Here is a 23307-nt window from a genome sequence, read left to right as displayed (position 1 = left end):
GGGCTATGTCGCAGATTTTGCTACAAAATTGCATACAACATTGGCTCGTTGACCTACAACTGAAAATCGAAAAAATAATATATTTATCTCTTTTATTTGCTGAAAAGTTGCAGATTGATTTCTCTTAATATGGGTGAACATTTGTATAGAATGCACATAAAATCGGCGAAAAACCTTCTAAAATGTGTCTTAAAATCGCCAAATCTCTAATTCTACTCCATAGATTTTTCTAAAAAAACTATATATTGTTGACACATAAATTTCTGTTTTAATGATATAAAATAATCATAAGGTCGCCGTCTTCGTTTTTTTATCTAATAATCAATTTGTTCCCGTATTGGTAGTGAAAAACGTCAAAAATTAACGTTTTACGGCCTGCAACGGAATAACGTTACGATTATTTCGACGTTTTGTTGGATTTTTTCACAAAGAATGCAACTTTGAATGATGTATACTGTAAAAACAAAGTCGGTGACCCTATCTTTATTTTGCATCATTACAACGGAAATTTACGTATCAACAACATATAGTTTTTCAAGAAAAATATATGGAGTAGAATTAGAGAATTGGCGATTTTAAGACAAATTTTAGAAGGGTTTTCGACGATTTTATGTGCTTTCTATACAAATGTGCACCCAATTTGTAAGAATTCAATCACTAATATTTCAAATGATAATTGAGATAAATGCATTATTATTTCGATTTTCAGTTGAAGTTCACCGAGCCAGAGCTGTATGCCAAATTTTACTGAAATCGAAGACATAGCCCATTTACTGTAATTTGACCTTAACATAATTGACGAACAGATTCCATTGATGCCTTGATTTGTATTTCAGTACAACAAATAACAAACACTGATTTTGTTTGGATATTGAATTGTCATGGCAACATTTAATCAAAATTCATTCATAAAACAACAACAACTGTTACAACAACAGTACACAACCAAAATATTTGTCAATCAATAAAATGTTGATGACGATTGAACTAATCAATGTATCACAGCTGGGCGATCCAAAGCTGGTGTACGGAAGGGCGGTCCATTCAGCAATATTTCAGAATTAGCAGCTGGGCTATCCATAGTCTGCATAAAATGAAGTAAATTTCGCCAAAATTATCATTCGGACTTTAGTACAGAATGATAATCCGCCACAAAATTTACCCATGACAATTCAGTTATCTCCAATTCTACGATCAACTTATCAACAACATTTAAACAATCAAAATAATAAAAGTTATTACGAATTCAACATTTATGTAACAACCAAATTTCATAAAATACATGTATTTAGCAATGTTTAGTCTACATTATGAACTGTTTATTTTAAATTAAAGATGATCTTGGGGAAATACAACACAATGTGGATACTTTATGAATGTTTCTAGTGCTGACTGAATTTTATTCAAGAAAATATCCTTTCCAATAAATGATAGATGTACTCCATCGTCAGAATATAGCGCTGGCTGACGATCGTCAAAATCTGGATACTTGATAACGTATCCTCCATGTTTGAGTATATACGATCTCACTCCCCTATTTATTCTTTTTCTTGTAACTTCCATGGCATGGTCATCAATTGAGTAACGCCATGATCGCCTGGGAAGAATGCTTGACCATATAAGAGAACATTTTGGGAGCATGCGAGACAGACTTGCTATTGTGAATTTAACATGATATAGCAGAGCACCACATGGTACTTTACCTATGTCATTCCCACCACAATGCAATATCAACGCATGTGGAATTTTGTTGCATAAATTAATGATGCTGTTAACTGTGCCAATAACATCGTCCCATTTCATACCAGATTTGCCTGCCCATCGCATAAACAATTATTATTTTTTAAAAGACCTTAATTACTACTGAAGGTCTGTTCTCCGAGTGATCACGAGCACTGCATATTATTGAAGAACCAATAATCCATATTTCATTACTAAGACAAGCTGAAATTATTTGGTTAGCTCAATTCTTATATAACGTTTAAAGGATGCAGATTTCCAACGACTTAAAGTCATAATTTCTTTATCAGTATGACCGTTCATAGCAAAATTTGTAGCTGCTCCTATTCGAAATGAATGCGTATTGTACCCATTTGAATTACAATCAATAAATTTCATGGTCTTGCAAAGTACACTTGAAAATGGATATCGTGTTACACCGGTTTTGTTAAAATGACAAAAAAGTGGTCCATTGTGTTGGTGTCTGATTGAAATAAAGTTTAATAACAATCTCACCGGGCAAATATCTACTTGATTAAAACTTTCAACTGTTAATGTTGTAGATAAACCCTTTTGGTCTGTTTTCGAAAAGGGAATTGTGACATATGCAGATTGTGAATTATGTGAAACATTGACATCATCAGTGTTAATGACATGTTGCGTATTTCTATTAATTGTAATTTCACCGATTCTCAAAAATGCAAAAAATGCTAATGAAAACATGGATCTAAATAACGTACATTCATACACTGAAGAACAGACAAATTGCAACGAGTTTATTAATCGAGCTAATATTTCTACAGTTATAGGTTTGCGACTATCCACTACGCCATATAATTTGTCCATTTCTTTCAACATGTTTTGTATAATGAACGATGAAGTCAAATCAATGAGCTCATTTATTCGTAAATAATAAATTAAGCCTGACAAGTACACCTTAACCATGTTAACCGTTGCAGGGGCATATCATTATTTTGATAAATAAGCAACATAGTTAAATAAATACGAAATACTGGGTGGCCATGTATTTCCTAAACCTTCTTTTAATCTAAATGAAACAAATGAAGTCAGTCCATTATTATACGTTTTCCATGTATTCTGAGAATTCGAGGTTTCCTCCGGAATTGTAGCTGGATGTGTATCTGCTGTTAGAGCCAGACTTTTGAATTTCTGAATTTTTTTACGAGAAATACAATCTGCAATTATATTTGTATAACCAGGAATGAAATGTGCCTTAATGTGAAAATTGCCTACTAATGACCAATATACTATGTGTCTAACAAGGTTCATAATTCGTATAGATTTTGACGTCTTCTCATTTAAAATTTCAACCACGGCATTATTATCCGAATTAAATAAAATTTTCTTTTTTTGAAAAAGATTACCCCATAAGTAAACAGATAGTGCAATATGTATCATTTCTTAACATGATATATCCCTGAGAACTTCAGTACCAGAACACTCTACAGGCCATTTAAGAAAAGCCCATTTACCTTGGAAATAGCAGCCACACCCTTTTGTTGAACCACCAGCGCTGTCAGTAAATAGTTGTAAAACTGAATTTGAAGTCCAATCAATGTCGAGCATGTAACTAATACCGTTAAATTTGTCTAAAAACAATTCACATACCAATAAGTCTTGATACATGCCTTCTGTGATTCTGACATAATGATGTGGTTTCTTTGCGTGACTACTTGCCAAATAAATTCGTCTGCTAAATGCTCTGCCTGCAGGTAGAGCTTTTGCACAAAAAGCTAATGACCCACACAAAGATTGTAGGTCCCTTAAAGTTATCTTTTTCCTACCTAATACCCATTTAATTTTTGACTTTAACTCCAAGACATTGTCCTCCGGAATTTGTATAAGCATTGTTTCTGTGTCTATAAGCAAACCTATATAACTAAGTTTGGTTGTTGGGCCTTCTGTTTTTTCATGAGCAATTGGGACTCCAAGACGACAACATACTCTATCAAAACTATTCATCAATTTTTTTTACAATCCTCAGTTTTGCTTTTACCAGCAAATAAAAAATCATCCAAATAATGATCAACATTATCTGAATAGGACTCAGTCATGACAGCCCATTGAATAAAAGTTGAAAATTTTTCGAATAAGCAATTTGATTCTGAATACCCCATAGGCAATGATTTATCTATGAAATAATATTCATTAAGTTTAAACCCTCATAGATCAAAGTCCCCCGGATAAATTTTTAACAATCTGAAGGCGGATTTAATATCATTTTTTCCAATTTCAACATTTGAACTCAATCTGTTAATCATATCAATAGCATTGCCAAGACGAATACTTTACTGTAGTAAATTTTTCATCAATAAATTCGTTTACACTCAAATTTGGCGAAAAAGATAAGTGCGTAATCAATCTAAATCCACCCGGTTTTTTTTTAATTACACCTATAGGCGAACACCTTAGATTAGATATAGGTCTAGTCAAAAATGGACCAGCTATGCCACCATTTTTACTTCACTCATGACTTTTTCCCATGCCACCTCAGGATTTTGGATGACTGAATGTAAATTTTTTGATTCAATCCTACATCGGGGTCCAAAATAATTCAACCTAAAACCTTCAGAAAATCCCTTGCATAATATCATTGCATCATTTTGATTTGGGTAATTGAGAAGAAGTTTATTTAATTCTGTGATATTGATCGGAGTAAAGCCAAGACACCATATGTCCAACGGATTAATGTCAGATTCTGAAAAATATAAAATTTAATTGTTAAATGTATGTGGTGCGGCCATTCGAATGGCAGGGAATCTGCTTCCTCGAGGTCTAAATCCTTGATTCAAATTCGCTCCTCTTTGAAAATTTGTTTGACTTCTAGGTGCAAAATTTCTAGCACCTCTATTTTGATATGTGCCTCGGGCTGCATTTTGAGAACGAGCATATGCGTGGTTGCTATTTACTTGTTGACAGCCAGCGAAAGGGTGGGCAAATCCGCTCTTCATACATAAATGGGTGTAAAAACAATTTTGACGATTACAAGCTCCCTTGAAATTATAATCATAGCATGGTCGATTACCTACACTTGTCTGTTGAATTGTATTACCCTCCGGTTCCCCATTAGCTATGACGGTGTACCATAAAATGCCATCAATGGAAGACCAAGATCTTGTAGGATTATTTGCCATTCTTAATCTAAATTGCTGGTCATAACAGTAAATCTTCTCAAAAGACACTTGTGTACCTCTAATGATTGACATATAAGTGGGCAATTCACTAGCTAAATTTGGAAAACGTTGAATAAATATTTTCATATACTTTATAAATGCATCAGTCCATGACTCAATGTTTTGAATAGATTTAACTTTGCTGTTTTTGTTTGATGTAATTACAAGTGAACCAGCTGCATTATCATAACTTATAACATTTTGAGGTCTGTCAACTTGGCTAATACAATTTTTATAAAGAAGTAATGACAAATCTATAAATTCTCTATTCCAAATTTTTTCTTTCAAATTTTGGGATACGTAAACATCACATTCTGACTGATTAGGTATAAGCATAGAATCATTATTTATCTCACCATTTTGATTAGGCATTGGCACAGGAGCTGGTATTTCAACTTGCGGAAATGTCGCTTGTACGTTCATTGCTGGTGCTACAGGACCTTGCAAGGCAGGTTGTCTTTCAATTGGCAAAGGAGGAGCCTGGATTTGTAGAGGAAGAGCTGCTTGTACTTGTACTTCACCAACAATTGCCCCCACATCTTGAGTTCTTGGTGCAGCAACTGCACGGTTTCTCCTTCCGCGTCGTCTCTCTGGTGGTTGCGCCCATTCCCATTTCTTCGTCGACCAATTCTAGGCATTTGTATAAACAAAATAGGTTAAAAATTGAAGTAATTACTAACATCACATAGCTAGTATTATGTCTTTTAATTTGATTTATTTTTGTAACAGTTTCAATGCATCGACTTCAGTATTCATTTTATTCATATATATCAACTCTGACATTTGAGCTTAATAAATTAATTCCTTAGATTGTCTCTTATCTAAACATGTATTTTTTATTTTTTTATTTTTTTACCGGTACATGTATATCACGAATTGTGATAAGTAAAATATATAAATCATTTATGATCAACTTATCCTGTAAACATGCACCTTCCTGTCTCTACGCATTATAACAGGTGTACTTTAACATTCTGCATCAAGGATGAATAAACTGTGAAATTAAACATGTATAGGCAATGCATATACTAATAAAAAATATTCATTTAAAATGTCCATGCCACGTGGCTCAACTCATATTTAATTCGAGGAAGTAATAAGTTAATTAAATATTACAACAAAAAAAACATAAATAAAATCATTAAATCCGAATAAGATTTAAAATATGAATTCTTAAATAAACTTATTAAAACAATACTTATCTTGATAGTGTATGTAAAATGTTTCTCTTAATTTTTAAACGTCATCTCCGTTCGGTTTTCAAAGTAAAAGAGACCGTTAAATTGCACGGGCTTTTACTACTCGGCTGTCACATGCTCAAATTAGCATAATAAGAGTAAAGGACGAGTCTCAATACATGTATATATGTTAATTCAATAAATGAATTTAATTTTCATTTAATTAAATTTTATTGTATTGTCAAAAACAGTCCATATTTATGTAGCAGAAGCATTCTACTGTCCAATAAATAACTAAAAGTTTTATTTTAACAATTTTGTTAAACTGCTATATTTTGGGGTAAAAACGGGGGTCAAGTGAACTCGGCCCCAAATAGTGAGATTTAAGTCATTGTGAAGTCAGTGAGTGCCTGAATGATCAGTTTTGGTCTCGTTTTTTTTTCGTTTACACAAATGACATACACATTGGCTTTGATTTAACAAGACGCCTATTTACAGACTTACACAACTGCTCAGACAGTCAGAAAACTTATACACACACTCTCACATACATGTACCATATCATATCCTTTAGAACACACATACGCCCGAAAAAAGATCTTTCGTGTATACTGAAAACCTGGAACAGCTTTCTTCTGGGTAACACTGTGAAGTCATACAAAACAGCAGTCTGAACCTACACACACAGGCAATAAATAAATCATGAGTAAAAATTGTACTCTGAATATGAAAAGGAACCAAAATAGAAATATTTGTACTATAAAAACAGGTCTTGATTATTTTTTAATACCTTTTAAATGATTGTAAAAACTGTATATACGTTAAACATGGAGGCAGTCACTACAAATTAAAAATAGGAATCTGCATTTCATTACATTTTGCAACTCGGACTATGATCCCGTTAAAATACATCGTTTACATTACTAAATATCTAAAATAAAGAAGTCTTGTAATATTGCAAATTTTTTTTCAGAAAAAAAAAATATGATATGAGGGGGGCAAGGGATTTAGCTGTTATGCTGTTATAGGGCATTTTAATACTTTGTTATCTGTTACTCTGAAAACATATTTGCTGTTGGCTGTTATTGTCTTATTCTTTGATTGCTGTTATTGGGTTTTTAGTTTTTTTGTTATCTGTTATTGTGATAATGTATTTGCTGTAAACTGTTATTGAAAATTGGAATGTTAGCATTTTTTTGACAGTCAAATTTGCGGTAGAAATTAAAGATCATTCATTGGACATTGGGATCTACCACTTCTTATATGTCGGTCACGTATTCGGAGCAGGATTCCATTAACATATACCCATAACAGAAGTGAGGTCCAGGACAATTCCAGTATATCTGATGATTAATCTTTGTAATACATTCCATTGGTTATTTTAACATTTATGTAGAAGCATCTTATTTTTTGTATGAGGATAATGTTCCTTGTTTCCCGTACGAACATATTAAATTAGAACAATTTTTAATACGACAAAAAGGATCACATATGGCCAGGAATATCTGACAAAGATCTCACTTAAGGACTAGGTCCTTACAACCAGTTACATGTAACCTTATATTATATGCTTCATAGACTCAGCTCTTATCAAAACAGATCCAAAAACATTGTACAATGAAAGTTCTCACCATGTACTGGGTTCCGAAGCTGCACATAACTCATAACAAACAAAGATTTATTTCGTCTTCAAGACATTTTCCCCTACTTAACAGTCAGGGGCGTCACTTAAAAAAGTTAATTTTTTTTAGTTACTTATATAGGTAATTTTTGTTTTTAAAAACTATAAAATTACTCAATAGAGTTATTTATAATTTCAGTAGAAGCATGGACTTAATGTAGTTTTCATGAATGTATACATCATTTTATATCATAAAATTAAGAATTTATCAAATTTGAGAGGAGTATAGAGGTAAAGGGTTACTTTAAGAATAACGACAAAAATATTACTTGAATAAGTTATTTTATACATCTTTGAAATAATCAGTAATAACAATTATTTAAGGAACTTATGTAATTGTTTTGGGTTACAAATTATAAATAACTTTAAGTCCTAATTATATCACAAGTTTCTATTTATTCATATCTGTCTACCTTCAAGATTTTCAAGGAAAATGATATTTTAATAGTCCCAAGAGACCAATATTTGACCCAGAAGCATCGATATGAAAGATAAATGCGTCAGAAAGGCAATTAGTGTTTCAGAAGGATAATATTTTATATTTCATGGGAAAAATAACCAGATGACTGTGAAAATTTGTTAAAGTTAGTTAAATCTGTATAATTGGACACCTATAAAAATAATGTTTAGACAAAATACTTATATAAGTAATATTTAAAATAGCCTCGTTTTCAACATTACTTGTATAGGTAATTTTAAAAGTTACTTGTTTAAGTAATGCCCCTGACTGCTAAACTGTGTGTTGTACTTACTAGTAGACTTGGTAAAAAAAAAAGTTCAAATAAGGCATTTGAAAATAGTGGAATAAAGTACTTTTGGAGTGTCAAAATTGGTTCGAGGTACTGGATAAATTGCATTTTTGACACATGTGCTCATAATTGGTGCTTTTATTTTTTTTACCCTATAAACGACTTTGCCTCATACTCACACACCTCATTAAATGCATGGCATTTAAAAAAGTCAGAATGCGAATATATATATTCAAACTCTTTCAGGTCATTTGTCAGTACCAACAAACACAAGAACTATGTCAATTGGACCTACTTTGATACCGTAGCTGCCTATGCATATTATTTTTGTCTCTGACATATTCCTCATTTCCATTTTATTACACACTATTTAAATTACCAGAAAGTGTGAGTTTCTATAACTGCACAAAACTAAATGCTGAAAAAAATATTATATAACAAATAAACAGCTACGCCATGAGGGCATGATACACCCGTCGTCTTTATGGAATATTCGATAACTTCTTAATGTCATATCAGATATTTATTAAAAATGAGAACTGCTGAATTCATTTTTTGGGTTATTTTCCGAAAACTGGAAAATACCATCTTTTTAATGAATAAACCCCTAACCGAATAACATAAAATCGAAAATTGATAAAAATCGAAAGGGCGCTCACAACAATAGATATAAATAATTCAGCAAAGTTTCATGATAAATATAACAAATACATATCTAGATACATAATTCTAAAAACCATGTTCATAGAAAATGGAATTCATTACAAAGGATTATACCTGTGATAAGAAATACTGGATTTGTCAAGGACCTGACTTATTTTAATATTTCATTTACTGTTATCTGTTTTTGTCCATTTTAATTCCTTGTTATCTGTTATAAGCCAAATCAATTTGCTGTTTTGCTGTTATTGGGACCCCCTTGTCCCCCTCATATAACTAAAAGTAGTATTTTCGTTGGTAAACATGACACAAGTGACCATGAAACAGTCAATCTTGATAAAACATCAAATGTTAGTTATTTGCTGAAACTCTTTTCTAAATTTTGACATTATCCTAACTGTTAACGTAATATATTAGATTCTAAAATTCAAAATGGTGTAACATATTTTGAAGTAGCTATACTGTTTGATATGCATTGTCATAGCAGGTGTAACTACTTTTGTTCTTTTAATTATCAGCAATTGGTAGAGGAGATATTCCTTCTGTGTCACATATATCGGCAGATGACTTATAACGGAGTATAATGTCTTCAATGTTAATATATTTGTTGATTCGTGCTTTTACTATTGGTGTTTGTCCGTGTTTATCCCGCGCATTGATATCCGCTTTATTATTCATCAATTTCAGTACCACATTTGGACAATTGTTCATGCATGCTATATGCAGAGGGGTGATGGAATTGTTATCTGACAAATTAATATCAGCCCCAAATTCTAATAATAAATCAACAACCTCCACATTGTCAAATTTGCACGCTAACTGAAGAGATGTGCAATGGTTTTTATCACAATCATTTGCATTTGCCTTTGCATGCAACAAAGATTTGACAACATCTGTCTTACTCCCAGTACAAGCAATCATTAGCGGTGTGACTTTACTTTTATCACACGTATTTGGGTTCGCTTTTCCATGTAGAAGGATTTCAACAGTTGTGTTAAAGCCATTTTTACAACAATAAAAAAGTGGTGTCCATCCCTTATTATCTTTTTCATTAACAATAGCTGCATTATCGAGTAATAATTGGACGACTTTATCATGGCCGTTTGCGCAAGCTACATGTAAGGGAGTTATGTCTTCACTGGTTTTATGGTTAGATAATGACCCGCATATAATCAAATATTTAACAATATCTTCCTTGTCATTTTTACAAGCTAGATGCAATGGTGCAATGCATTTTTTGCTTCCTTTTTTCACTAATTTAGCACCATTTTCTATTAGTAGTTTTACAATCTCGATACTTCCGTATTGACATGCAGCATGCAGAGGTCGCATGTTAGTCTTAGTTTTTAAATTGATATCAGCTTTATTGTCGATCAACATTTTTACAATATCTTTCTGATTCGCACTGCATGCAACATATAAGGGAGTTCTCTCTCCAACATCTATTGCATTAATATTTGCATTATACTCGAGTAAAGCTGGTATCATTGATGAATGTTCCGTCTTACTAGCTAAGTGCAGTGGCGTACGTTCTCTAGCATCTCGAATATTTACATCTGCTTCCATTTTCAGCAAAATCAAAGCAAGATCTGTAAACCCTTGCTCAGCAACCACGTGCAGTACACCTCTATTTTCCCTTGTAAGATATTTTTCATTTATTTTTACTCTTTTTTCTAATCTTGTCGTCAGTAACAACTTTACTATTTCTAAATGATTATTTTCACATGCATAATATAAGGGGTTTATACCCTCCGTATTTGCAAAGTAAATCTCTGAATTACTTTCAATCAGATTTGTTACAACCTCTAAATGTCCATTTTTACATGCTGTGTGGAGCGGAGTATTACCAGCAGAGTCTTTTATTTTTGCCATATTTTTGTCTTGAAGGAAAAATGAAACATATTCACAATATCCATTCGATGAAACAACATGCATCGCAATCCCCTTTTGTGTATTACTCATGTGAAAATCTTCTAAATGTTCTTGTATGTATTTAAGAAACATGCATCTGAAAATTTCACATTTGTTTTGCTGGTTGGTAAAAACGGTAGAAATTAAGCCGTTATTTAACTCCAATACAAGACGTCTAAAATATGTTTCTTGATGTTCTATTGGAACCTTTATAGCGAGGACATCTTGTTCTGCGTCTATACAATCTAAACGAATATGATCCAGAAGCACTTCAGTTTTACAATACTTAATTACTGTTTTCATAAATGTTTTAGCAATGCAAAACAGAACGATATTTTTCATAGTTTCATGAACAAATACAACTTCCTCTATGTTTTCTGTTACATAGGATCCCGACAGACTACGTAAAGAAGACATCAGACGTTTTTTTGATGGATATTGCAAAAAAGCGGATTCATGAAACATATCATGTAATAATTCATTGGATTCATGATTGTCTATGGAAAGGAAGTTTAGAGGAATCTTCTGCTTGATGGCAAGAACAGCCAATGCAAAATAGATAGCTTCTGACTTTCCCTTAAAATTATTTATTTCTTCTTCTATAATCTGAGAAGGAGCTGTAAATATGTGGTTTACATTGTAATGTTTCGAAGTTGAGTAGAAGGAGCACAAATACGGAAAAAAATTATACATCATAATCATGTCATCGTGTAATCTTGCTTCCTCGGTTGTGTTGAGATAAGATTTGCAAATAGCCCGTCTCTCTTCCAATAATAGTGAAAGTTCTTCTGACAAAAAATTGCATGTGTAAGGTAACAATATACTGATGCATTTTTGGTTTTCTGGTTGCCAAATATATGTTCTGCTTGTAAGGATGAGTTTTGTTACATTGCTTTTTCGAAAAATATTCTTCAATATTGGTCCATGATTTTCCCATGAAAGTATATTAGTCTCATCCACGCCATACTCTCCGATAAAATTGTCAATGACAAACACTTGTTTTGATTCTGGTATATGATACTTTATAATGTCACCTGGTTGTCTTGCTGGTATTATCGAATAACAACCTTCACTTTTCAATCTGAATGCAACGTGATAAGCATTAGCTGATTTTCCAATACCAGTTGGTCCTGCTATGACAACTATATTTTCCTCCAAAGTGGCATCATATATTTCTTTTGTGGCTCTTGTAATAACAAATTTATGAAGTTTGTTGGTCCATTCTTGCAGTGTTTCTTGTTGAAAATCTGTAGATAAAGTGTAAAAATAAAAGCACTTGCTTTAATATTAAAAACAAATAAGAATACTCATATGCCAACGATATTTTCGTAGAATAATGGAAAGGGTTCTATTCTTCTGTATGAATAAATGAAACACAGAGAAAAATTTTGTCAATTGGTACACTTTAAAACTACTGCTTATTTAAAATAAGCATTAATTTGTAATTATGTTTTTGCCATGCAAATCGACACTCAGCCAAAATGTCACAATCGGAAATTGGACACACAAGGAAAAAATGCAATATATATCTAGTTATCAAAAGATTGAAAGTTGCGAATACACGTTTCTAATGAGTTGATACACATATATCGTGTCAGTCAACCCAAAGTGGATGTTGACCACAACATGCAGAACATTCTATTTTTACTTCTGAATGCCTTTTGCCTAAAGGAGAAGCTATAAATAGTTATCAAAGGTATCAGGATTATAATCTAGTAATTTTCAATTAATCGGTTTAAAAAAAAAGTCCTTTTCCTAATGGTTACATTTAGCTAAAGTGATGACTCACTGGAAGACCTTCGAGGCATGCATATTAGAAGAAATTTATATTTACACTGTTTTTTATTTGAAATAAGATTTTTCTATACTTTTCAATAAATGACTTTCATCTTAAACTTAATAGAAAAAAGAAATAAAAACATGTGGTCACCGTTCGGTTACGCTCACAATCTGCCTTCGAAAGAAACATACATTTTTGTTTATGTCCGTTTTTTCTGTCAAACTAATAGGAAAAAAAGCGGTAATATCGAAATAAAAAAAAAAAACACTAAATAACAGAAATCGCTTATATTTTACATTTATTTAGTATATGTACAGCTTATTCGAAAACAACAATAAAAAGTATAGGTCACCGATGATTAAAAAAAGAGATTTCAATTTTAATGCCAAAAACCAAAGGGAGATAATTTGGAGCTTTTTCAATGATATCTACATTTTAAAAGTCACCTGGGGCGAACACAAATTGATTTTTTGGAATGATTTTTTTACCATATGATAAAGTAATAACTATTCAAGGTAATTAATAAAATATGTAATGAAAAATAAATGTTTATTTTTTTTTCTGAAAAAGCTTATACCTGGGAGTTTCCTTAAGCAGTAGGGTTTTTTTTTCATTTGGAAGATCCTGGAATTGCCTAAGCGTTTTATCTTTTTCTCACTTTTTATGTTCTGACTTAGTAATGATTTTTCAATCGGTTGAGTTTTAAGGTTGATTAGATATGTTAAGTACTTTAAAATTTCAATATTGTAAATTGGTGCACGGCTGCAGAAAAAATCGTCGATATGCGTACAAATATTAAGCGATACGGTAATGTCAATATTTATCTTATTTTTATCTCACTTTATGTAATGATAATAAAATGCAGCCAGATGTCTCAAATCTTAAATTTGCAAATGAATTCATTTGGACTAACATTTTAGTCTGACCGAAGTTGTTTTCGAGAGTAAATTGTTTTTTTGGGGGCTTGTATGACAATTATGTGGTCATTCCAAAGCGACTTCTGAATGACACATAACAGTTAATGAAAGAAAACATATTTCGCTGTCCCTTCGTAATTTTAATATGCAAAAATAAATATCAGCAAATCAGTACATTATTCACCAGAAAGCGATTCAGGTCTTCAAATGAATGGATCAATGAATGAATGGATGAAGTTTTTTTTTTTTCTGAAAAAACTTATACCTGGGAGTTTCCTTAAGCAGTAGGTTTTTTTTTTTCATTTGGAAGATCCTGGAATTGCCTAAGCGTTTTATCTTTTTCTCACTTTTTATGTTCTGACTTAGTAATGATTTTTCAATCGGTTGAGTTTTAAGGTTGATTAGATATGTTAAGTACTTTAAAATTTCAATATTGTAAATTGGTACACGGCTGCAGAAAAAATCGTCGATATGCGTACAAATATTAAGCGATACGGTAATGTCAATATTTATCTTATTTTTATCTCACTTTATGTAATGATAATAAAATGCAGCCAGATGTCTCAAATCTTAAATTTGCAAATGAATTCATTTGGACTAACATTTTAGTCTGACCGAAGTTGTTTTCGAGAGTAAATTGTTTTTTTGGGGGCTTGTATGACAATGATGTGGTCATTCCAAAGCGACTTCTGAATGACACATAACAGTTAATGAAAGAAAACATATTTCGCTGTCCCTTCGTAATTTTAATATGCAAAAATAAATATCAGCAAATCAGGACATTATTCACCAGAAAGCGATTCAGGTCTTCAAATGAATGGATCAATGAATGAATGGATGAATGAATGAATAAATGAATGCATGAATGAATGAATGAATGAATGAATGAATGAATGAATGAATGAATGAATGAATGAATAAATGAATGAATGAATGAATGAATGAATGAATAAATAAATGAATGCATGAATGAATGAATGAATGAATGAATGAATGAATGAATGAATGAATGAATGAATGCATGAATGAATGAATGAATGCATGACCGAACGAACGAACAAATGAACGAATGAACGTACGAATGAATGAATGAAGGAAGTCATGGATAAATGAATGAATAAATGAATGAGTTATTATTGTGCAACATGTACCGTGATGTATATATACAACAAATGCATGATACAATGTAGTAGAGTACTAGTATAACATTAGATTCAGTTACGATGAACTGCCAAATTAGACCAATTGCACTTGACAAACACATATACATACATATATCATTGTTTGGACGAACAGCTAACGTAAAGGTTATAAGAAAACAACAGTAAAAAAGTCAATTATTAAGGGAATTTATCTTTCGATACAATCATATTTGAATTTAATGTTTCCTATGCATTTTTGTTAACTTGAGTTTGTAACCCGGATTTATTTTTCTCTATCGATTTATAAGTTTCGAACAGCGGTATACTACTGCTGCCTTTATTTATAACACTTCATTTCAGACAGCCGAAGGGTATGATTAAAATAAGAGGAATATGGAGGTATTTCAGTCAGAGAGCCATGCGGTGGTTAGAATGATATCAATTAATTAGATTAAATAGTATTGTATATAAAATACATGCATATTAGTTCAAGATGTCGTAAAGATATCAAAACAAGCTCAATAAAATAAAATACAAAAATATTGGAGTTTCAATCAAAGTGTTTGGATTCATGTAAACCAAACGTAATCTCAAACCTAAATTCTCAGTAACCACATGAACATAAACATGAATAGCTGAACGTTTGAAAGAAATGGTAAAGGTACGATATCCAAAGATGAAAATGTATGAATTATGATATTGCTATCATTGGAGTCTTTACATCATTATCAGTGTGTTCTTTGTGCAGGACTCATGTTTCAGGAAAGAATTGATATCCAGTGTGCGATTTACTTATTAATCACTAAATAGTGTTATGACATTCAATACTGTTATACATACCTTCAACATAAGTTGAAACCTCCTCTAAATCACTTTTGTGTTTGCCATTTTTGTTATTCCGTATCGGGGTTGCTTCGTCGATAACGTTGCTTTTAATTCCAGCACCATGTTTGTCGTCTACTGTAATTGTGGAATATGTATTGCTAACTCTGTCATCAATGTCTTTCGGTGGTTTTTGCACTGCATTTGAAAACATAACAGTTACGGTGAGTGCACTTGCATTTTATACATATCCAGGAGAAGCATGCAAATGTGAGGCTTTTTTAATTGCATTGATTCTTAAACCGGAACTTTGGCATGTATGCATCTTTTATTTTTGGGTGTAACATTTTTGGGCTAAGCGATTCAGGCAATTTCTCTCTACTGAGGTCGATTAGTCATATTGTGTGGTGTAGCATTCATTTCTTTGATTAAGGAGAGGGTAATTGTAAATACAAAAAATCAACCACACCAAACCAAATCATTCAAAAATTACTTTTGATATTTGTTATCAGCAACATGCATCAGAAAATCTATAATATGCAATTACATATTAAACAATAATGGCCCGTAGTACAATTTAATATCTGAGATTGTAAACCCTCAATTTAATTTAATGTATTTGTACGGGTGCAACAGGAACTTTTATAAATTATTGATGACCATGAAAAGAACAGTGCATGAAAGATATGTCTGGCATAAGATAAAATGTCATGAGTTTCCTTGTCACGCGATGTCTGATGTCATGAAGTTTGAATACGTACATGTACATGTATCAGACTTTATTCTGATTGGAAATAACTAGCTTAAATATCAAGTATCCCAACAGGTTTTTCGACATTCAATAATTTTGAACAATTTTGAGTTTAAATAATTGAGGTAATTTGTCCTTCCTCAAGTTCCTAACAATCTTAAATGCTCTTCAACTTTGTAATTGTTTGGCGTGATAACTATTTTGACATGAGCATCACTGATGAGTCTTATGTAGACGAAACGCGCGTCAGGCGTATTGAATTAACTATTTAAAAAAAAATTAACCGGACCCTTTTACTTCATTTGATATTAATATAACATAAAAATCACGAGTATTATATATGTACGGTATAATAGTAAAAAGGGGCTTTGTTGGCCTAATACCAAGCATCAAATATAAACAAGGGGAATGTTAGGTTTTAATATCAAGTTGAAAAGCACTGAATTGCCAAAATTACAACAACAAAAAACATATTTGCCTCAGACATATACAGCAGATGTATAGCAAAGACTATAGTTTAAATTTAGTGTTATGACATCTACATGTCATTGACGTTTTAATCATACTGATAGGTATGTTAAGCTACAGTCAAGCAGGAAATAGAACAATAATTTTATTATTAAGATTGAATAAGTAGAAGGACACACACATCATAAAAAGGAACTGTATAAGTTCTGAGCTGTTTTTCGTTACTACTATGAGTATGTGTGTTCCTAATCGGTTAATAAATCATTCGTGATGACCAGCTGTAAAATTTGTGTCAAATGTCTGCAAAAGGACCTTATATTTGTATTATGCAAGTGGGTATTGAACTATATTTCTGTTTTTACCTGTAGAGTGTTGTTTTAGTCTAATTGGGAAATTCCCATATGTTCGATATCGATGCCAAAGTACAACTGTTACAGCTGGAAATAATAATAAAAAAATGAGGCCAATTACAATTCACTTTATATGTAGTCAAATATAGTTCCAAGAACAATCAGTTGTACACTTTTTTTGAATTTGTGTTCTATTTTCACATGTCTGAAAAAAAAAACATTTCTCGTTACTAGTTCTCAGCAAATGATAGGTCGAAATTAATTTTTGACAATAAATTTCCCTGAGTTCGGTTGAATTTCCTATTGTGACGTCCTTTAGAAAAGCAGACTATACTTGATGACGACACATGAGATGTATAAAGGCAATTCTTCTGGTAATCTTTTAAAATGAGGAATAAAATTTGTTAGAGAAACACATGCTACAATAGTGACTGTAACTTATGTCTACTACGATATATTGCGCTTTAAATACATAAAGTTAATAATCTCGTGTGAGGAAATATCGAAACACATTTTATTTAATGATTAACCATTATTTTTGTCAATTACTACTAAAATAAAAACATTTGTGTTATACAATTCTATTTCAAGAAAAAAAAAAGTTTCTAAAAAAGTAACATTGTAGGCAAATCTTAAACTTCTGACCGTATGTAAATTGAAATACTTCGTGGATACTTTTGCTATGCATTTAACCTAGAATATCATAATTCGCGGCAATATATTGCTCCTATTTCCTGATGTACTTGAATTGTTCAAATACTGATAGATCGAAGTTTCACATATTTATGTTTGTGTTTCTACTATTCTACTAAATCCCTCTCGATCGAAAATTTGTCATTATCAGTAAAATAACGATATCAGAATTATAGAATTCGCTTGTATACAGACATCACGCGAATGATACTGTAAATCATTTCGATTGTAAGTTTACTTGAAACGTGTAAAATATTGATATTGCGAAATAAACTCAAACAAGATAACAGAATTGAACTTTTGTATAAGCGTTTTGTCTCAAAGACACATCAGGACCGCTCGAATAGAAAAAGTTAAAAAAAATCCAAATAAAGTACGATGAAAAAAGAACATTTGAAATGAATAGAAATTAACCATGAGTAGATGATGTATGATTGCAAGTAAGACTGTAGACTTCACTGTAGACCAACATGACGTAAATATTAGCAAATGAGGGTTGTTGTACATACTTTTATAATCCTAGTGTTTGGTGGGGTTCGTGTTACTAATTTTTATTTTCAATGTTGTGTCGTGTGTAATATTGTTTGTCTGTTTGTCTTTTTCATTTTTGGCCATGGCGTTGTCAGTTTATTTTCGATATATTAGTTTGGCTTATATCTTTGTCTCTCTTTACAATTAGCAAAACCTATACCACAGAGCAATATATACAAAGCGCCGATGAAATCAAATACCTAATTTAAAAAAAAACTTATTATTTGTATACAACAACATACAGACTAAACAAACATACAGTAATACAGGACTGCCTTTGCAGGCTATCTTTATATAACAGGTATAATTTTTATCTTCAAATTTAAATTTTGTTCAATAATATTTAATAATTAATCGTATATATCGAAAAAAATAAATAGATGGCGTTACTACAATGTCCTCTTTCTAATGAATTAAACATAAGAACATTAACTTACTTATTATCATCAATAATAGAAACAAAGTTAGCGACACAGCTGCAACTGCTGCCTCATCATTTTTCACTGAAAATGAAAAAGCAAATCCTCCTATTATTATAAAAACTCAATATAAATAGAGCATTGTATTTTATAAACTCTTTCTATGACATTCATATGATTGTAAGCAACACTTTGTTTTTTAATTCTATCTAAGTTTTAAAAATAATCATTGGTGACACAGTGACACCATTGATTAATGTGAATGATACATTATTCGAAATATTGACACAGTACTTAAATATGTGAATCAATACAATTGAGAAAGGAAATGGTGAATATGTCAAAGCGACAACCACCCGACCATAGAGCAGATAACAACCGAAGGCAACCAATAGGTCTTCAATGTAGCGAGAATTCCCGCACCCGTAGTTGTCCTTCAGCTGGACCCTAAAAATATGCATAATAGTACAGTGATAATGGACGTCATACTAAACTCCGAATTATACACAAGAAACTAAAATTTAAAATCATACAAGACTAACAAAGGCCAGAGGCTCCTGACTTGGGACAGGCGCAAAATTGCGGCGGGGTTAAACATGTTTATGAGATCTCACCTCTCCCCCTATACCTCTAGCCAATGTAGAAAAGTAAAAGAATAACAATACGCACATTAAAATTCAGTTCAAGAGAAGTCCGAGTCCGATGTCAAAAGATGTAACAACAACAAAAAATGACAATAATACATAAATAACAACAGACTACTAGCAGTTAACTGACATGCCAGCTCCAGACCTCAATTAAACTTATTGAAAGATTATGTCTTCATTATATGAATATCAGACACAATCCCTCCTATTAGGGGTTTAGTATCATACTATCATACCATATATGAGAAGAACATAACCCGTGTCATGCCAACAACTGTTTTTTAGAAATAAATGTGTTTAGTTCCGATGCAAAGACCCTATCAGTGAATCAATATTAAAGCCAAAATATGCAATCTTTAATGTCCTGACAACGTTTTATACTTATATATATGTTCTGGTACCTTTTTCGGGTAACACTGTTTATGACTATGCAATTTGGCATTTCAACTTTCATCTTTATAACAAAACTAATGTAAGCAATAACCCTTTGTCCTTTCAAACAGTTTAAATCATAGTTTGGAGAGCATAAAACCCCTTAATTTTCAAATTATTCAATATTTTATCATGTTCATTGTGAGTTTATGTACAAAAAAAGATAAATGTCAACAATAGTATATGCATATGTCTATCGTAGAGTAATAGTTACTTGTCGGTCAAAAAACTCCGGTGACATGTCAACCATTAGTAGCATGGCTCCAGCGCTTGAAGCATCGAAGGTTTTTTTTGTATCTTCTAGTCTATTGACTAGAACCTCACTAAATTTTATAACACACATGATTTTATTGAATATAATTATTGTATTTGGGTACAAGACTTGTAATTAACAAACACAATAACTTTTGTTCCGCAGAAAATATAGTTTTAAATTAGAGCTTTTTTTTTAGCATTTCAATATTGCGACAACGATGTCGATCCAATAAGGGTGAATATCGGACACCATGTTATGTGAAACCTTGGACGTGTGTTCTACTCAAACTTCTTCAAACTTTATTTTAACTTCCTCGTGTTTCTATTGGATATATTTACTACATCTCTTCATGTTGGACTATATATATATGTTTAAATATACTTTTTCACTCTTTTGGTCTTTTGGAAAATGTTGTTTGTGCTGTTTTTAGACCCTTCTACAACGAAATTTGTTTGACATGCACACGTATAAAAATTGCGGTTTTTATCCAACGCAGTCATAGGTTTGAACGTAGTTTTCAATTTAGACTCGTATATATATATATATATATATATATATATATATCGGTTAATTACACCATTGTATAAATATAATAATATATAATTATTTTCTGTGGCTGTATCTAACATTAATTTGTAGGATCCTTTACTATAGATAATTTAGCTGATCTGGAACCACATATTTCAAGTAATTTACATAATAAAAGTAAACACTAAAATTTGCTATTATATTTTCTTTTGATCTCTTTCGGATTTGCCTTTTACGTTTTAATTATACTAAATCAAATGCCACATGGACTGTAATACCTTATTATAAAAATAACACTAAGATGTAAATTAAACATGCATTTTTCAAGCACACATTTATGTTAATTTTAACCTACCTGGTATATTAGACCAATCAGATTGATCAAGAGTCGATGATATTTTGATAACTCCGGGCAACCTAGTATAAATAATAAATATACTTTTAGCGCTAACATACTTGTTTCTAAATATCTTTTTTTAATATTATTAGTTCAGAGTGAGACATTCTCAATACTGTTCTAGAATTTGTTTTTGAAAGTCTTGTCTTCTTGCAATCACAAAGGTAAAGTTAACATAAATAAAAGGAAATAATTTCATAAGTCAAACTTTGAACTGTTTTTTTTTTCAATTTTTGTATCGCAATGTATTAACAGCAATTAGTTTCAATTCCTGGTATTTCTCTTCTGTACAGTTTTTTAGAATTCAATATACTCGTTATATACTTGCCACTTGTTTCAACCCACCATTTTTTTCTTTTAACAATGTCATGTACCAAGTCAGGAATGTGGCCATTGTTATAGTATAGTTCGTTTCTGTGTGTGTTACATTTTAACGTTGTGCGTTTGTTTTCTCTTATTTTTGATTGTAAATTCACATTGCGATAAGACGTGTCACGTTCTTGTCTATCCCAAAATGTTATATTTTATATTCTCGTGGGATTTTGTCTGATGCTCGGTCCGTTTCTGTGTGTGTTACATTTAAGTGTTATGTCGTTGATCTCCTCTTATTTTTAAAGCGTTTCTCTTGGTTTTAGTTTGTTACCCCGATTTTGTTTTTGTCCATGGATTTATGAGTTTTGAACAGCGGTAAACTACTGTTGCCTTTATTTATAGCAATTGATAACATGTTTATTTTTAGGACATTATTATTGAAACTAAATGTGGTGTCTTGTGCTATTGTTTGTAAGGGTTTGGACTGTATTCATGGCTCGTAGTGTTGTCATTTAAGCGATATCATTTCAACAGTGCCATAGACGCAATAGAGTTAAATTTATCATTTTTCTTGAAATGCCATGTACCAAGACATGAATGTGGTAGTTATGTCTTCATAAGAAAATGCCTGTACCAAGTAAGAAAAAGTAAAATCACAAAAATACTGAACTCAGAGGGAAATCTATACGGAAAGTCCATAATCACATGGCAAAATCAAATAACAGAACGCATCAAAAACGAATAGACAAGAACTGTCATATTCCAGACTTGGTACCGGCATTTTCAAATGTAGAAAATGGTGGATTAAACCTGGTTTTATAGCGCTAACACTCTCTCTTTAATAACAGTCTCATCAAATTTCGTTATATTTACATGATGCGTAAAATAAACAGTCACAATTAATGAAATAGTCAAAATATGGGTACATCAGTCATCATCGCATAACAAATTTAAAAGGGACAATTTAGCAGAACACAAAAACATCTATCTACGAACACATGTATTAACTTGAGTGTCTGACGTCATAAATGGTACTTTTTTCTCTCTTAATCGATTAATGATTGGTGGAAGTTTGATATACTCATGTACTTAATCTATATATAATTAATGTATCTTTAAGCTAAAATAAAGGGTAGTTTTTATGCGTCTGTAATTCATAAAAATAAAAAAGCGTGAAGTAACCATACATATATACAACTACCTCATTTACAGGTCAAGAACATATATGATGTGTTACCTTTCCAGAGAAACCATTTATTTTAAACTGAAGATGGATAAGTATAGAGCTTCACAACAGTAGAAAAGCATTTATCGATAAAAAAAAAAACTATGCATATACTAATACTCTATATTCTCATTCGAAATTTACTATTAAATAGCACGGATACAATTTGGTATCTGCATAAAGTCATTGATTACTAAACTCTTACAAATAGTTAAACAAAAATATAAGATGCAAACAAATAAGCATCACTATCTATCACATTTTCAACGATTGGCATACACAGCATGACAAAAACAAAGCCCCTGATAGCCAGTTGTAATGTAATACTTTACTTCCGTATTGTCTCCGTGCTAAGTAATCCTATGTTTATCTTGTTGTAAAGAGTAGTTTGCGGGTCCGACATAAGAATGATTATGAACCTTGTTCATCATTATTGTGCAGCACCACAAGTACGACAAAACACTTACATGTCAAGGGCAATTGGTTTGCAGTTAAATGAGGATTTCCACTCATTCTTTTTAATACACTCATAATCTGTAAAATAC

General features: G+C 31.6%; 2 protein-coding genes across 2 annotated transcripts; both read right to left on the bottom strand.

Annotated features, from left to right (window-relative positions):
* Positions 1-3141: 3141 nt before the first annotated feature.
* On the bottom strand, positions 3142-3702 carry LOC134697870 (uncharacterized). The gene has a single exon (XM_063560158.1). The coding sequence runs from the start codon at positions 3700-3702 to the stop codon at positions 3142-3144; it is 561 nt and encodes a 186-aa protein (XP_063416228.1).
* Positions 3703-9688: 5986 nt separating this feature from the next.
* On the bottom strand, positions 9689-15967 carry LOC134697869 (ankyrin-1-like). Its single transcript, XM_063560157.1, has 2 exons — positions 15772-15967; positions 9689-12339 (listed from the first exon to the last, which is right to left on the bottom strand). The coding sequence occupies exons 1-2, from the start codon at positions 15965-15967 to the stop codon at positions 9689-9691; spliced, it is 2847 nt and encodes a 948-aa protein (XP_063416227.1).
* Between the last annotated feature and the right edge of the window lie 7340 nt (positions 15968-23307).

The sequence above is a fragment of the Mytilus trossulus genome, chromosome 14 (assembly GCF_036588685.1).
Source record: "Mytilus trossulus isolate FHL-02 chromosome 14, PNRI_Mtr1.1.1.hap1, whole genome shotgun sequence".
NCBI classification, from domain to species: Eukaryota; Metazoa; Mollusca; class Bivalvia; order Mytilida; family Mytilidae; genus Mytilus; species Mytilus trossulus.
Note: the sequence above shows the minus strand (reverse complement) of the source record. Positions and strands in the feature narration are given on the sequence as shown.

Excerpts from the sequence above, each read along its gene's own strand:
- LOC134697870 (XM_063560158.1), bottom strand. The coding sequence starts at position 3,702 with ATGAATAGTTTTGATAGAGTATGTTGTCGTCTTGGAGTCCCAATTGCT.
- LOC134697869 (XM_063560157.1), bottom strand. The coding sequence starts at position 15,967 with ATGTTTTCAAATGCAGTGCAAAAACCACCGAAAGACATTGATGACAGA. Across the intron at positions 12,340-15,771 it reads GGTTTCAACTTATGTTGAAG|ATTTTCAACAAGAAACACTG; the intron begins GTATGTATAACA and ends CTTTATCTACAG.